At 41.6% G+C, this 16970-nt stretch overlaps 1 protein-coding gene across 1 annotated transcript in view; it reads right to left on the reverse strand.

The window, feature by feature from the left end:
* DNAH5 (dynein axonemal heavy chain 5) overlaps window positions 1–2594 on the reverse strand; it is a 273908-nt gene extending 271314 nt beyond the window's left edge. The window contains exon 1 of the mRNA XM_030856579.2: window positions 2575–2594. Coding sequence (XP_030712439.2) covers window positions 2575–2586 — 12 coding nt within the window. The 5' untranslated portion in view covers window positions 2587–2594. The remainder of the gene's footprint in view (window positions 1–2574) is intronic.
* Window positions 2595–16970: the final 14376 nt, after the last annotated feature.

Consider the following 16970-nt stretch of genomic DNA (forward strand, 5'->3'; position numbering starts at 1 on the left):
CTACATGCTGACCGCAAGCACGCAGATCCCAGACTGGTTGGAACCAGAAGGCTGATGATTAAGATTCCCTACACATCACCCTGTTACCTCACCGCCAACCAATCAGAAGAAAATCCATGAGCTGCATCCCTCACCCCAACTGTTGCCTTTAAAAACCCTCCCCCGAGGGGCTTCCCTAGTGGCGCAGTGGTTGAGAGTCCGCCTCCCGATGCAGGGGACGCGGGTTCGTGCCCCGGTCCGGGAAGATCCCACATGCCGCGGAACGGCTGGGCCCGTGAGCCATGGCCGCTGAGCCTGCGTGTCCGGAGCCTGTGCTCCGCAACGGGAGAGGCCACAACAGTGAGAGGCCCGTGTACCGCCAAAAAAAAAAAACCCTCCCCTGAAAGCCATCAGGGAGTATGTGTGTATATATATATATATATATATATATATATATATATATATATTTAAAAATGTTTGCATTTTACTTAAGTATATAATTTAAATATATACCGATAATTTATATTTAAATATATATTTACAGATTTACCATATGTATATTCATTATGAAAAATTTTAAATAAAGGGAAAAAAAAGAAAACTAAAATCCTCTTTAATGCCACCAGCCAGAGATCAATATTTTGGTATATGTCCTTTTAGTCTGTTTTCTGTACATATTTACATAACTTTTTTATTTTTATAAAATTGGAATGATATTGTTTTAGTGGCCTACTTTTTTCAGCCTTAAAGTGAGCATAATTAATAAAACATAAGAATATGCTATAAGGCTAATAGCCATATTTTTATATTCTTACAGGGTTAAACTTGATAAATTTATGTAAGATTATATAATATATGGATTTTAAATTAAGGAATACAAAAAAGACATTGGTTTATAGGTATTAGCAGTTGCAATGCCATCTGTCATTTCAGGGTCTGTTTTTCTGGACAGAAAATGGGTAAAAGTCACTAAAAAGATTAAAGTGAACTAACGAGTATTTGTCTTAATGAAACACAAAGTAGATATACTGTAGAGTCCAAGTATTTATTGTAAGGTCCGTTGGCCCCGGGTGAAAGGAGGCCCGGGGGGTAAGAGAAAACATCGACCAGTATGAGGTAGGAGAGGCATTGGGACATAACGACCTCACCTGTTCTGGGAATCAACAAGAGACTCTAACTTCCTGCCCAGAAAACAATGGGGCTGACGGGAAGGGAAAATGGGCTTACGCCCCACAACAGACCAACCAACACCTGGCCCTGCTGTATCCTCACCAAATAAGGAATTACCCTGTATAGCAAACCACCCCCTCCCCTTGCAAGCCGCCTTCTGCTTTTACCCCAGTAAAAATCCCCCTCATCCAGTACTGGACGCGACTTCTCTGGCCCCTTTCTCTCGGACCAGTGAACCTCGCCCGGGAGCGCTCCCTAATAAAGCTCACTTGAAGCTTTCCTCTGTTTCGCGGTGCCGTTTGTTAAGATCCGACCTTACATTTATGACATGTTATATGAAAATAAGATATTAATATGAGTCTACCATAGCAAGATGCTCACAAGAATAAAACAGGTAATTTTCTGCAAGGTAAATATCTACAGAGGGGAGGAAAAAGTTGAAGTATTATATATACAAACTATATACATTGCTCTTAATTAAGTCAGTAATACAATTTATGTTTATTAAATCATGACAGGATGCATATTTTATTGATTAGCATAATATATGCCTATAGTAATATAGTTATAGATAGTGTAAATGATAAAATGTATAATGTAACCACAGAAATCTATATGGAAACTGAGTAGGACCTTGCCGGGCCCTCCTGCGTACAAAAGCCCCTCCGTGTCCCTAGTTTCTTGTTTGTAGGAAAAGCTTTAGTCTGCTAGACGTTCCCTGAATTCCAAAGAGCAGGAATGACTTTTGGAGATAAATGCAAAAACAAGTACCTGGATTTTTTTTTCCACTCCACAATATTCATTTAAGAGAGCGAGCAAAGCCAAATGAAGCGAACGCTGATTTAAATGCAGAGTTTTTTTCCGGCCCTTTCTCACCTGCTGTGCACTCAGGCAAAAGTAAAAGACACCAGGAAACTGCCCAATGGGGCTTCCTCTGCACCTCACCCCTCTCCCTCTCTCCAAGGAAACTAAACACTGGCTTTTGTCCAAACCCAAGGGCTAATGAGAGCTAGTTACAGCCAACAACTTCCCACAAGGGCTGCCTCCGCCACACCTGGACCTATTTGATGCTCGCTATGGGTCAAGGGTTGCTTGGGTCCACGACGCAGCACACTAGTGGCCTTTCCGCAGCAACTTGAAGATAAAGGGGAGACGTGGTCCCTGAACCTAGGCTTTTGTATTTTATGAGTGCCCTGGCATCCTGAGCAAAACACGCCAAACTCAAAACCCGACAACTCCAGCCCCTCAGGCTCACGAAGGCGCTTTCAGGACCCACGCCCTGAAGCTGAAGCCCGCAACCGAAGCCCGCGCCGCCCGTGCGCGGACCCCGTGGAGCCGCGAGCACCCGGCAGCTGGGAGGCCGCGCATGTGCCGTGGCGGGGCGGGCCAAGCGTGGGAGCCGCGCGGAGCGAGCACGCACAGTACCAGCTTGTCCATGGCGCTGCCTTCCGGCGCTCCGCGGGGACACGCCACGGGTGGGGGCCCGCCGGCCCGCGCTGCTCCCCGGCGTCCGCTCGGGCTGCTTCTCGCTCCGCTCACCGGGCTGTTTGCGGCTCGGGCGGTCGCCATGGCGACGAGCTTTGCTCCGCCTGGACCGGGTTCCCTCCTCCCTCTCTGGGCGCTCCAGCGCCTCCCCGGGCTCGGGGGTCCAGAGGCGCTTACGCCGCGGCGAGCTCGCCGCCGGCTCCCGGAGAGCGGAAATCCAGAGGTTTCGGCTGCCGAGCCCCAGATGCCATTTCTTGGCTGCTTTCCGTCCAGTTTCGGTTGGCTCTGAGCTGAATGTTCCTGCTAGCGTCAACCAAGTCCCCTTGTTTGGAGTGTCTCTTCTGAATGTTATGTTTCTAGCTTCAGGAGAAAATTTTTCAAAATGAGATTTAGAATGTTTCAACTTTAATTATTCGCACATCTTCCCACAGTCTTGACTCATACGTTGGTTCCTCTCGTTTTGTCCTTGTCAGGTATCTTCACAGATGATTCTTCAGCCTAAAACTCAGTGGAAATGTTTAACCTTGAGTTTTAACCTGGAGGTGACAATTTCCTAAATGCTGTCTATCTGTCAGAACAGTAGCTGCATTGGCATGTGTGAAGATTCCAGGAACTTTGCCCTTAAGGACTTTACAAAGGAGAATATAAATATTTTATCTCTGCAAATTGTTCTTTGTCAGTGGGACTAGGTCTGACCGTTAGAAATATGTTTGCCATATGTGTCCGTTTATAGCTCTAGGAGCCACATTTTTAACAAGTAAAAAGAAACAGGTGAAATTATTTTAGCAATGTTTCATTTAACCCTATATATCCAAAATATTATTTCAACATGTTAGCAATATAACAACTATTCGTAAGATACTTTAGATTCTTCTTATCAGCTGTAACCGAGCCGGACCCTATGGGGCCTTCCTGGGACAGGCCTTCCCCCATATCCTCTGCTTTAGCTCCTCTCTGAAGTACCTACGCAGCCGTATCTGGTGCACGTTTCCTGAGTTGTTTTGCAGATGCGAACCACGAACTTGCGTTAACTATACTACATCCTCAAATTTTTATGTGTATTTTACACGAACAGTAGGTTTCAGATCAGACCGGTCTCATTTCAAATGCTCAATAGTTAATATGACTGCTGGCTACGGTATTAAACAGTTCAAATCTACTAGACTATAAATTCTAGGGAGACCAGCTCCAAGTCTCCATGGGAGGGAGAAGATTGCTTCTGTTCATGAGGGCTACTAAATACCGATTAGCTCTTGAACAATAGTTCAGATTCTTACTAGGAAAAAAACCATGAAGCAGTACAAACTCTAAACACTCTTCAGAAACTAAGAAAATTTTAAATGACGTTTTTTGGTTCTAGGGAGTGTCATCATCCTGTTTCTCTCAGTAGCATATTGTCAGAGTTCGTTGTGCACCCAATAATCACCTTGGAAGATTTAAAACCAGGCCCTCAAGAAAAGAGTTATTCTTTTAACAGAGATGAAAACTCAGCTTGGCCAGGAAAGACAGCCCAGGAAAAGAGGGTGTCTGTAGTGGGTAGGTGTGAGAATGGGAAATGAGAGCTAACACTCTTCTAGGTCATGATTGTGAGTTAAATCATATCTTAAGACACCCTCTGAACTTGGCCATTATCACTATTATCACTATATTACAGAGGAGACAGAGAGTTCCCCAGGACCATAACCAGAAAGAGGTTGTGAGCCCTGAAACTTGACTCCATCTGGTGTTTAAGCTCTGGACTATACAGGCATCTCAGATACATTGCAGGTTCAATTCCAGGCCACTGCAATAAAGCAACTACTGCAATAAAGTGAGTCACATGAATTTTTTGGTTTCTCAGTGCATAGAAAATTCATGTCTATGCCATACTGTGGTCTATTAAATGTGCGATAGTATTATGTCCAAACAGTGTATACATACCTTAGTTTAAAAATACTTCATTGCTAAAATATGCTAACCATCATCTGAGCCTTCAGCCAGTTGTAATCTTTTTGCAATAATAACACCAAAGATCACCGGCCACAGATCACCCTAACAAATATAATAATGATGAAGAAGTCTGAAATATTTTGAGAATTACCAAAACGTGACACAGGGACACCAAGTGAGTAAAAGCTGTTGGAAAAATTGTGCTGTTAGATTTGCTCCACACAACGTTGCTATAAACCTTCACTTTGTAAAAAAAAAAAAAAAAAAAACCAAAAATGTACTATCTGCGAAGCCCGATAAAGCAAAGAGCAATAAAACAAGGTATGCCTGTGTTGAGGTGACAGAAGGTGAAGGTGAGGGGCTAGCAGGAGAGAGGGGCACCTCCAGAAATGATGACACACCAACACAAGTCTGGCTGATTTCAGAAAGAAAGCCAGAGCTAACACTTTCAAAACAGTCCTGTAGTTCCCTGGTCTGTACCATCTTAGGCAAAACTGTGAACTAGATATTTTTGTCTTTGGTCTTCTCTTCTTGCTAAAATTTCTTCTTTGCTTTCAGAGGGGTATACATTGTTCAGGACCCCCAAGCTAGAGCAGACCTCCTTGGGTCTGGCCTGAGTCCCAGAACTTCCCTAGCTATAGGGGTCCATAACTTCCTGCCTGGGGCACCACCCTCAGAGGATGCCCTTCTGGCTTCCTAATAGTCTAGATTAATCCCAGCAGTTAGTTGTTGCTGGGTAGATAGCTGTCTCAGCCCGTTCTCGCGCCCCTCCTGCACCTGTTCTCTTAGACTTGACCTTCTGGAGATGGAGTCAGCCCAGTGATAGGAACCTTGAGTAAGATGACAGGGTGGCAGGGAAGACGCTTGAGCCAGAGGACCCTGCAGGTTCCTTAGGTCCTGCCCTCTCTGACCATGGCTGGAAATAACCCCACCATTGAAGGAATTGGGCAAATCTGCTTTAAGGAAAATAATTCAATTCTTTTCCCTAAAAAATTTTAAAGTAAACCTCAAACTAAAATCCCCGCTTAAATTGGTCTTTTAACAAGAGATTTATCCTTGGTGCTTCTGTTGCCCAACACACAGTAGGTGTTCAAAAAATAGCTCTTGAATTTAAGAAAACCAAATGAATGAACATGTAGCAATTTATTTATTGTCCACCCACACAGAATCAAAGACACCAAGACTAATTACATAGAATCATGAAATTTCAGATCTGACAATAACTAATGTAGATCACAATTTTATTGTATAGAAAAGATTATCACTGTATGGAAAAGAAAACAAAGACCAACTTGTCAGAGGCCACAAAGCTGTGTAATAACTGAGACAGGACTAGAAACCAAGTCTCCTTTTTTGTACTGAGTTTTATAATCTATTTCAAGACTTAAAAATTATACAGTTTTTTCCTCCACATGTGATTTTCAAAATCACAATGCTTTACAATGCTTTGTCAGCAATGTAGCATTCCACGAAATTGATTGTATTTGCCACTAAAATGATATAATGGTAACTTCTAATTTAAAAAAAAATTGATTATTGGAGAGAATTTTGTTAACCATTTTACTTCCATAATTTGGAGGGGAAACTTTTGTTGCTGGTCACAAATTGTGGGCTAGCAAGCGTCAATAGACAGTGAAGGAATTATTCACAAATCAATATTAAGTTGAATTATAGACTTGGCAGTGGAAGAAGTCACTGTTGGTTGGCTAACCCACACATTTTTCAGTCTCACTAAGAAGAATAAGATTGGCAAAGCAACATCTACCTCTCCTATATATGCAGGAAATGGCAAATATTTCCCAGGGTCCCTTGTAGTTATAGGTAGCTATGTGGCATGATTCTGGCTGGTGAACCATAAAAGTCAGTCTACTAGGGCCCCTGGGAATGCCTTTGCTTTCCTCAGGAAAGAGACAGATTCAGCTGTCCCCTTCACAGCTTCTTGCAGTTGGAATGCAACCGTGATTCCTGGAGCTGTTGCAATCAGCTACATTATGACTGTCTTAGTCAGTTGGAGCTACTATAAAGAAGTATCATAGACTGGATAACTTATAAAGAACATAAACATTTCTCATAGTTCTAGGGGTTGGAAGTCCGAAATTAAGGTGCCAGCCTGGTATGGTTCTGATGAGAGCTCTCTTCCAGGTTACCAATGCTGACATCTCATTGTATCTTCACATGACAGAAATAGAGCTAGCTAACTCACTGGCCTCTTCTTATAAGGGCACTAACCCCATTTATGAGGGCTCCACCCTCATGACCTAATGAAGTACCAAAGGCCCCACATTTTAATAACATCATATTAGGATTAGGGTTTCAACATATGAAATTTAGGGGGGACACAAACATTCAGTCCATTGTAATGACCATCAGGGAACAGCCCTTTGAATTACAAAAATGATAGCTTTAATATCTTTGAGTCTGAACCAACAATAGCAACTGCCAATTCCAGACCACTTGTTAGATGGGAAATTAAAGCTTTGTACGTGGTGTTTTCTGTTCCCTGCAACTGAAAGCATTCCTAAGTGATATGGCAACTGCCAACCATTAGATTTTTTGTGGGTCAGTTTTATTTTACAAACATGAATTATACATTGGACAGTCTCAGACTAGAGGTAACTTTCACCACTGTCCCAACCTGAGGCAAGGAGGAGTGGCAGAAGTCAAACAATCCATGAATAAACCTCTAGCTGGTTTTATTCAGATCCTCCCAAATACAGCTGCTGGGCAGGTGGCATCTCTTTTACTCCACGACCACCACCGTCTCCCTTGGTGTCCAGAATCCCAACTCTGTTTTGCAGGCAGGGGTTAAAAGGGCTTACAAATACCCTTGGATACTGAAGCAGGGATAGCCTCCCTTTTGCTAAGATGAGCCAAGCAAAGCCTCCAGGCACAAGTGGGCATCAGTCCTGCTAGAAGTTGAGCAGGTGCCTGGAGGTGAGCCATCCTTTGGATGATGGTAATGAGAAGGGCTGCAGGCATGGCTCCTCTCCACAGGCATCATTCAGAGATGTTCCTATAAGGATCTGTGGGTGTTGGCCAAGCCACTCTCTGCAGATGCCTTTTTCCCCTCTGGTCCTCCATGGTCCATGAGGCCCAAGGGCACCATCCTCGGGTGCCCTCCAGCCATTTGGCTGCCCCACATGCTTCTTCCGGTCTCATCCAGCTCTGCTTCCGTGCTGGTAACAGCCAGGTGCTCCAGCACGACTGCTCCATGGAGTCTAGGCTGCTACATCCCTGCTAGCTTCCACAGAGGGGTGGTGCCCGAAGGCACTGTAGTGGGCATTTTTCCTCTTTGACCCCCATCCAATTCCCCTCCCTGTATTTGGAGAATTTCCCACCAAGCAGAGCTCTCTTTCCCATATAGAAGCCAAAAGTACCAAATATTCTCCCGACCTCCTCACCGCTAGGGCACCAGCAGGTGACCCAGGCATGTGACCCAATCAATTGCATCAACCTTGGACTTGAACCAGGAGCTGATGACCCAAAGACGTGGGGCGGTGGAGAATGCATTCTGGTGGACAGTGTCAGCAACAACCCTGAGTAAATTTCCTAGCCAGCCGTGGCAGCAGTGGCCCCCTAAGCAGTGCATCCAGTCGTAGGTCAGGGAGGTAGCAGTATCATGAACAGGCTGGTTTTGTGGCAGGTGTCTGACCAGCTCCTGGCTGCGGCTGACAGATCCTCCGGGCCATTTTCCAAGCATCACTGTCCAACTTTCTCAGCTATTCTGAGCTGCCCAATTGTCCTTTTAATCCAGTCCTTTTTTCTTTTTCTTTTTCTTTTTTTTTTTTTTTTTTTGCTTCAGTCCAGCAAACAAAAAATTTGCAACAGTAAATTTCTGTTGACTGCGATTGAGAGCCATGATTTTGACAGCTGCACATTTAACACTGCCCCATCCTCTAAGTCCTCTGAACAACATTAACGTGAGGCTGGTGTGTGCGTAATGACCTTTATTCAAGCTGGGAAATACTAATGAATAGAAGAATTACAGAAGGAAGGAAGGAAGGAGAGATTTAAAGTAACAGAAAATATAAATTTCTCAGACTTGGGGGGCCATTTTTTAAAAATCTTTATTGGAGTATAGTTGCTTTACAATGTTGTGTTACTTTGTGCTGTACAGCAAAGTGAATCAGCTATACGTATACATATATCCTCTCTTTTTTGGATTTCCTTCCCATTTAGGTCATCACAGAGCATTGAGTAGAGTTCCCTGTGCTATACAATATGTTCTCATTAGTTACCTATTTTATACATAGCAGTGTATATATGTCAATCCCAATCTCCCAATTCATCCCACCCCTCCTTCCCGCTGGGGGGCCAATTTTAAAGAGTTAAGCTCTTCAAAGGGAGTTTCTTCCTAGGGAAAGAGGGAGCAGTTTGCAAGTTCCTAGCTTTCTTTACCAATTTCAAAGGTGTAACAGTCAGAGTTCTACCAGCGAAACTGAACCAGGAGAATAACATGTATATAAACACATGCGCACACATATGCACACACACACCACACAAGTGAACTATATACATTTACATATAAAGAGATCTATTTCAAGGAACTGGCTTCCACAGTTGTGAGGGCTGGCAGGCCTAAAATCCTTAGGGCAGGCTGGCAAGATCAGGCTGGAAACTCCTGGACTGGAGTGGAAGCCAAAGCCCACAGGCGACTCCCTCTTCCTCAGGGAAACCTCAGCTTTGCTCTAACAACCTTTCAACAATTATCAGTTGCTCAGCATCAATCTGATACAAAACAAACATAAGACAGATGTCTTTTGCAGTGCATTCTTTGCAAAATTTTAGGGATACAAATACTTTTATAATTAAAACTTAGACTTTGCACTAAAAATAAAATCTTATAATATGGTAAGCAACACACACAGGATGAATGCTTTTTCTTATCTGAGAAAACATAAAATTACCACAGGATTAAACTGAAAAGGTATTCACTGAAAAAGAAACAGAAAAGAATTTTCCATTGTATCGTATATTTATAGAATCATGGTTTACCAAAATATTTCTATCCAAAGATGGAGAAAATATTACCTATAAACCAATAGACAGACCTCAATATCTAACAGTGAAATGTAACAAGTAGGGTGTGCAATTACAATGTGTTAAATGCTAGCATCGAATGTATGTAATAAAACTACATCTATTTTTTGCCAAAGTGCAATGTTCTAATAAGATAATGACACTTTATAAAAAGAATTTACATTTTAATCAAAACAATATTTTCCACCTATAGCTGAATATAGCGAATTAATTGCTTAAATGTTTGGAAAAAATTAACGATGAAAATCAAAAATGGTATAAATGCATGAAGAGTTCCTTGTTATTTAAATTGCATTTACACTGTGTGTTTTAGTTTGGGCCTTTGGGTATGGCCTTAGATTTTCAAAAACAAATGAGATAGTCTATCAAAGAAACAGCTACTTTCTGGTATTTGAATGACCTCACTAATAATTTTTAATATTGAAGTGTTAAAGCAATTTCATAGTCAAATTGAAAAGAGCATGTGTCAAAGTTTTATTTAAAATTTTCCACAAGAGAAGAGCCAGCCAATTTAAAGATATCCCTTCTGTTAGAGATATTTATAGAAAAAAAAAAAAGTTGGCTGTTAAGAAAAATTTTCCAAAACTTGGAAATAAGAAAGAAACAAACTTGTGTGACTTTTCAGTCTTAGAGTAGAAAATCGTTTAATAACTGGTCCACCCAAGGATTATTTAATTCTTCAGAAGAATGCATCTGTGTCTGAATTATTACCATTAATTAGAGAGCAGACTGTGAAGTTACAGGTTAACTAGTAGGTTTCTGTCCTGTACAAATGAAATGATTTCTGTCTGGGAGAAAATATAATCACAAAAGTTACCGTTTTATTGTCATGTAGGACATTAACCAGTTTTGCATTCTTCCATTGATGATATTCAATATTTCCCATAATTTTTAAACTAGCTGGATCTCTCATTAATGTGTTAAATAAATCTGTGACACATGCTGTTTTATATTCATGTAAGAATTAAGAATCATGCTTTTAGAAGTTTTGAGTTATACTTCGATATGATACAATATAAAATATGCATGGTGACCTCAGACTCGAAAAAAGGCAGATGGTCAGTTGGGTGGTTAGATAGGCACGTAACTTTCCAAAAGGATATCTTAACCTCCTTAAAGTCTATCAGAAAATTGCTCTGGAATGCTAATTTTTTCCCAGGAGTTATAAATTATGTCTGCAAAAAAAATGTATGTACCAGATCTTGTTTGAGACAGTTTGCTTTCTGAGTTGCCTTTTTAAATTTGGAAAACACTATGTATATCGTCTACCATAAATAGACAGAAATAACCATAGAATTACACTCTTTCACAGGATTATACTGGGGGAGGAATATCAGGAAGAAAAATGCCGGATAATTCTTAGAATTGGGCACTTAAAAAATTTCTCCTGCCAATAAAGAGGAGACTTTATCGTGTGCCTCTGACATACTTCATAGTCTGTATTCTCCTTCATGAAAACTCAAGCCAGAAACGGAAAGTGAATTTCAAAATGTCTCATCTTTGTCAAGTTGTTTTGATGAAATGAACAGAAACCCACTCGAATGGGTTTAAGCAAAGAGGAGGATGAACAAGGAGGATACAGGGGTATCTCAGTATCCCGGGGCAGAATGGAAGCAGCCAGCAGGCAACTCTGTCCCCTCAGTGGGACCCGATCCCTAGCTCCTGCCTCTCTCTATAGCTCTCCCTAAAGAGCTTTGCCTCTCTGTGCACTCGGCAGGAGGTTGCTGCCCCAGAACTCCCCAGTTTACAAGTCCTTAATTCAAGCGCCCAGCAGAGACAGACAGACAAGGATGCCTTAACCCCAGTTCCTGGAGAGAGAGTTTTGGATCTCATTCCCACCCTGATCCAATCAGCTCTGGTCAGTGGGGTCCACAAGACCTAAAGACTGAAGGAAGGAAGGGCCTGGAATAGACAGACACCCAGGAGGGGTCACTACAATCCAAGAGCATCCTCTCTAAGGATGTGAAAACTTTCTTCTCACTTTTCCAACCTCCATCTCACACCATAACATAACATTCCATGTATTTCTTCATTCATTCATCAATAAAACATGTTGTGAATACTGGCCATGTGCCAGGAGCAGTACTGGGGACAAAGAAAGAATAAGACACAATCCCTGTCCTTTTTTTTCCACTGTCAAATGAAAGTCCATTAAATTTCTTGAACAAATGAAAACATTTCAGTTCAAGAAATATGTCTGTTCTTAACGACCAAACATACTAGAACTTCTGATTTCTCTCAAACCAGTTCCTCATTTGATCCGTGGACCCTGGATGTGGTCACTGCAGACTGGCCCACAGTCAGGCTGACATCATCTTCTTTATCCCAGGACTCTTATTAAGAAAATCAAGGTCAGTCTGGATAGAAAAACTTTTCTTACAGTAATTTAATTTCAAAATTGGACCTTAAGGGAAAGATCTAAGTGTAAATCAACTATACTTCAATTTTTTAAAAAATAAAATTTAAGGGGACTTCTCCAGTGCACAGTGGTTAGGAATCCGCCTGCCAATGCATGGGACACGGGTTCAAGCCCTGGTCCAGGAAGATCCCACATGCCGCAGAGCAGCTAAGCCCATGCACCACAACTACTGAGCCTGCGCTCTAGAACCCGTGAGCCACAACTACTGAGCCCGCGAGCCACAACTACTGAAGCCTGAGTGCCTAGAGCCCGTGCTCCACAAGAAGAGAAGCCGTTGCAATGAGAAGCCCGTGCACCGCAGCGAAGAGTAGCCCCCACTCGCCGCAACTAGAGAAAGCCCGCACGCAGCAACGAAGACCCAACGCAGCTAAAAAATAATTAATTAAATAAAATTTAAAAAAGAAAAGACTTAAGTAGTAGATAAAGACTTAAATAAAATTAATATTTTACCTTAATGTAATTTTTAAAACTTAAATGGCTCACTTTAGGCCACTTGTCATTACTACTATTGAGACAACTGCTGTTCATTCTTTTGAGTTTTACTCACCAGGGCAAGAATGGTGTGATAAGATCTTGAGGAATCCTTGTTCCTTCTAAGGCGACAAATCCAATGTGTTTAGGTAAACCTGGGGATAGGCCACCTCAAGACTTTAAACGTACAAAGTCTCATAATTCAGACTCCACAAAACTGGACATTTGTGATAATACAAACAAAGGCTGGGCTCCTGTGTCTTTTCATTATTTGTAAAGAAATGATTTGCTGAGTAAATGAATGGTGTATACAAAGTTTATTTGAGGGGGAAAAATAGTCTGTTGAATCCTTCTGTAAGTAATTACAGTTTTCAAATATTTGTAAGCGTTCCAGGGAACTGCATGTTTAGAAACCATTGATACATTCATTGGAAAGCATTCTTATATATTCATCAAACCTGATTCCCTCAGGACTCCTGCTAGGCAGTGCTTTGCTATCCTGACCCTAATTGCTGTGTATAGTTAAAAATAATAAACATTGTACTGTTGGGCTCAAGTCAGTCTGCCCCAAAATATGCCAAAGTGGCATATGGATTATTCTGAATTAAAGTTACTTGAGAAAGAGCTGGGGCAAGGACACTTGGACCCTCCTCTCTGCCCTCATGAAAGCAGTAAGTAAATCTCCCATATGACAGGCACACTCCCAGCACCAGAAGATGGGGAGACAGCCTTATCACCCACCAGAGGTATTCTGCTTAAGTTCTTCACTAATTAGTACCCAGGCATGAGTTTCTTTGTCTTGTTAGCTTTTCACAATTTATTGTTTCTTTGTTTAAAAAGTATGAAAGCTGTCTGCTTTGGTCTTTTTTTTTTTTTTTTTTTTTTTCTGATTCTGAGTTATGAGAATCCATACTTCTGTACAAAAGTAATTAAATTTGTTTTTTCTCCTGTTAATCTAGCTTATGTCAATTTAATTATTAGGCCAGCCAAAAGCACCAAAAGGGGTAGGGGAAAATTTTTTACAAGATATCTTAAAAGCAATTTAAATGAATGAATGTTTCAATAGAAATTCTCTACGTGACAGAACCACCAAAAAAATACAACAAAATACTTCCCTCTTGTTAACTCCTACCTTACGTTTAGGTTTTCAGAAAGTTAAACTTGAGCAACCAAGACCTTGGTCATGCTTCTAGGAGGCTTAATATGAGGCAGGTGACATTCTCAGTTTAAGGAGCTGAAAGGAGAAAGAGGTGAGGCAAACACTAAGCAATACACTCAACTCCACTCCATTTCCACCAGATCTTTCCTTGGTAGTGTTTGAAGAAGGTGGCTAAAACTTTTTTTTCTTTTTCAATTTATCCTTATTTATTTTATTTTTATCCTTTGGTGTCTTAAGTACATTCCCCCTTTTAAATTTTTCATAATAACCATTTATTGAATGAAGCCAATATTTGGGAAAAATTCATTGCCAGAGAGTAAACATACAATACTCTTTGCTGTCTTCATTTTTCCAAAACATTCATTTATTTTCCTCTAATCATTACAGAAGTGGTTGTGTATATTTTATTTATTTATTTATTAGAAATTGTCATTTTTTTAATTTATTTTTTTTAATTTTTAAAAAATTTTTTGGCCATGCCACATGGCATGTGGGATCCTAATTTCCCAACCAGGGATTGAACCTGCGCCCCCTGCATTTGGAGCATGGAGTCTTAGCCACGGAACCCTCAGGGAAGTCCTGGTTGTCTGTATTTCACAACATGAATCATAAACAGTGAGAGTTAAAATCCTGGGAAAGGTGTAGACCTACGTCAAGTTAAATAAAGGATCCGCCATCCTTAGATTCACTATAGAAATGCAGTGGTTGTATTACTCTTTTCAAAACTAGCTTTCATTAAATGGATTTTTGAAGAGCTTTTAGTTCTAAGAAATGCGTTTCTGTGTCCACCAATAACAATGTTATTAATACCACGTGGCATATGTCCCTTAAACTATGGCAAGACCTGTTTCCTGACTTACACAGGGAAAGAGGTACTAGAATGTGTATACTGGGTTCTCAATTTACTACAGCATGATTTAGTTTGCTTAAAAGGCTGTGGCACGATATGGAATGTAACAACGAGGGTTAACATTCAAGCTACTTTGAGTGTGCTTTTTTTTTTTTTTTTTTTTTTGCAGCACGCGGGCCTCTCACTGCCGTGGTGTCTCCCGTTGCAGAGCACAGGCTCCGGACGCGCAGGCTCAGCGGCCATGGCTCACGGGCCCAGCCGCTCCGCGGCATGTGGGATCTTCCCGGACCGGGGCACGAACCCGCGTCTCCTGCATCGGCAGGCGGACTCTCAACCACTGTGCCACCAGGGAAGCCCTGAGTGTGCATATTTTAACAAGATGTGATTTAAAATTCTGAGAAGCACAGATGGTTGATCGAGTGCAGAGCTGTGATGGATGGAAGATCACATATGAGTGCTGAGCCCAATTACAAACATCAAATACCTCTTGGATTATCACTCATTATCATGTTGTTTTGGTTGTCGTGCAACAAGAACTTAATGGCTGATGACATTACAGTTCAACAATACATTACCCTATTTTGTGAAAGATTCATCCTCTCCACGTTCTTTCCTTCTTTTGGCAGAGTTTAACAGTAAAAGGTGTGAGAAGTTGAGTAGCATCTCCCCACTCCTAGAGGATCTTTCCAAGACCCTTCATCATACTGTGATTTATAATAAAAAATATATAGTAGTTCTTCATTCCTAAAACTGTTGGTATTTTCTGTGATGAGAGAGATAAAGGTGTCTTTTTTTATGTTAACAAGATGACTTTTGGAAAACTCCTAAGGGTTATGGTTGGTTGCCAGGAGAACTAACCAAGTGATTAGAGGGTTGAAACTTCTAGTCCCACCCCCTGACCTCCCGGGAGGGGAGAGAGCTGAAGGTTGAGTTCAATAGCCAATGGCCAATATTTTAACCAATCATGCCCATGTACTGAAGCCTCCCAAAAACCCAGAGTGACAGGGTTCAGAGAGCTTCTGGTTGGTGAAGACATGGAGATGTGGGAGAGTGGTGTGCCCCCCAAGAGAGTATGGAAACTCCTCACCATTTCCCCATACCTTGCCCTGTGCATCTCTTCCATCTGGCTGTTCCTGAGTTATTGCCTTTTATAATAAACTGGTAATCTAGTAAGTAAAATATTTTTCTGAGTTCTGTGAGCTGCTCTAGCAAATTAATCAAACCCAAGGAGGGGGTCAATGGAACCTCCAATCTATAGCCGGCCAGTCAATAGTAAAGGTGAAAATCTTGACTTTCCATTGGCACCTGAAGTGTGGGTAGAGGGTAGTCTTGTGGGACTGAGCCCTTAACCTGTGAGATCTGACGCTATCTCCAGGTAGAATGTCATAACTGAGTTGAATTGTAGGACACCCAGCTGGTGTCGGAGAATTGCTTGGTGTGGGGGGCAAAACCCACACATTGTAATTGGAGTCAGAATCAGTAGACTCTTTCACACTCAGCACTGGTAATATGGTAGTTCGTCAACTATTAAAGCCTTAGCCATCCCTTGCAGTTGGGTTGGCCAGTTACCATCTTTACTTCCTGGACATTCCACCTCTTTCTACACCTTGTCTGCTACATTCCCTGCCTATAGTTATAGCCCACGTGTAGGTTTGGCCCTTTCCAGACCTTGAAAGCACTAGAAGGAAGACCAAAAGGAATCCCAAACCAGAACTTAGTCTCAGGGCTTCTTGGGCTTGACTCTTGTTCTAGACACTGAGCTTTTTCTCCACTCCACTGAGTGCCTTACCTTGTTTTGTGCAGACCCAGCTCCCAAAATGCAAGGATCCTCCCTTGTTCCTTCAGGCACTTCAGGACCTGGGCCCTTATGCATCGACACAAAAGCACCTTGGAACTACACATCGGTTTGTGGGTATGTGTATGAACCTATGAATGAAAGAAAACAGAATCTACTGTTGAAATTCTTTCTTCTGTTTCCTGGTTTCTAGGAGATGCCTTTCAAAAAGAATATATTAATTCTATCTTGATTTCTGAACAGAATAATGTCTGTGAGTCCCTGGCTCCTCTTTGATTTCATTCAGCATTTTTTTTTTGGACACTAATTACACAACAGGAACTAAAATATGTAGGCACTGAGATACAAGGCAAGTAATATAAATATGGCCCCTACTCTCAAAAACCCACAAGTCAACCAATAAATATAATACAGTGAAACCCTTAAGTAATAGAAGTACATATGTGCAAGGTATAGGCAACAAGGAAAGCAGTAAGAGAAGAACATTCACAAATGGTAAGCAGTTCTGAACAGATCTAAGTAACTGTAGGCAAACATGTTTGAACATGTCTATATGTTGGGGGGCGGGGGTTATAAATTAGTGTAGATGGGTGAGCAGTACACAGTGTATAAATGGAACCTATGGGTCTGATTTTTCTCAATTTCTTCCTAAAATGACCTGAAATCACATGGC

This window comes from Globicephala melas, chromosome 3 (assembly GCF_963455315.2).
Source record: "Globicephala melas chromosome 3, mGloMel1.2, whole genome shotgun sequence".
In the NCBI taxonomy this organism is placed as follows: Eukaryota; Metazoa; Chordata; class Mammalia; order Artiodactyla; family Delphinidae; genus Globicephala; species Globicephala melas.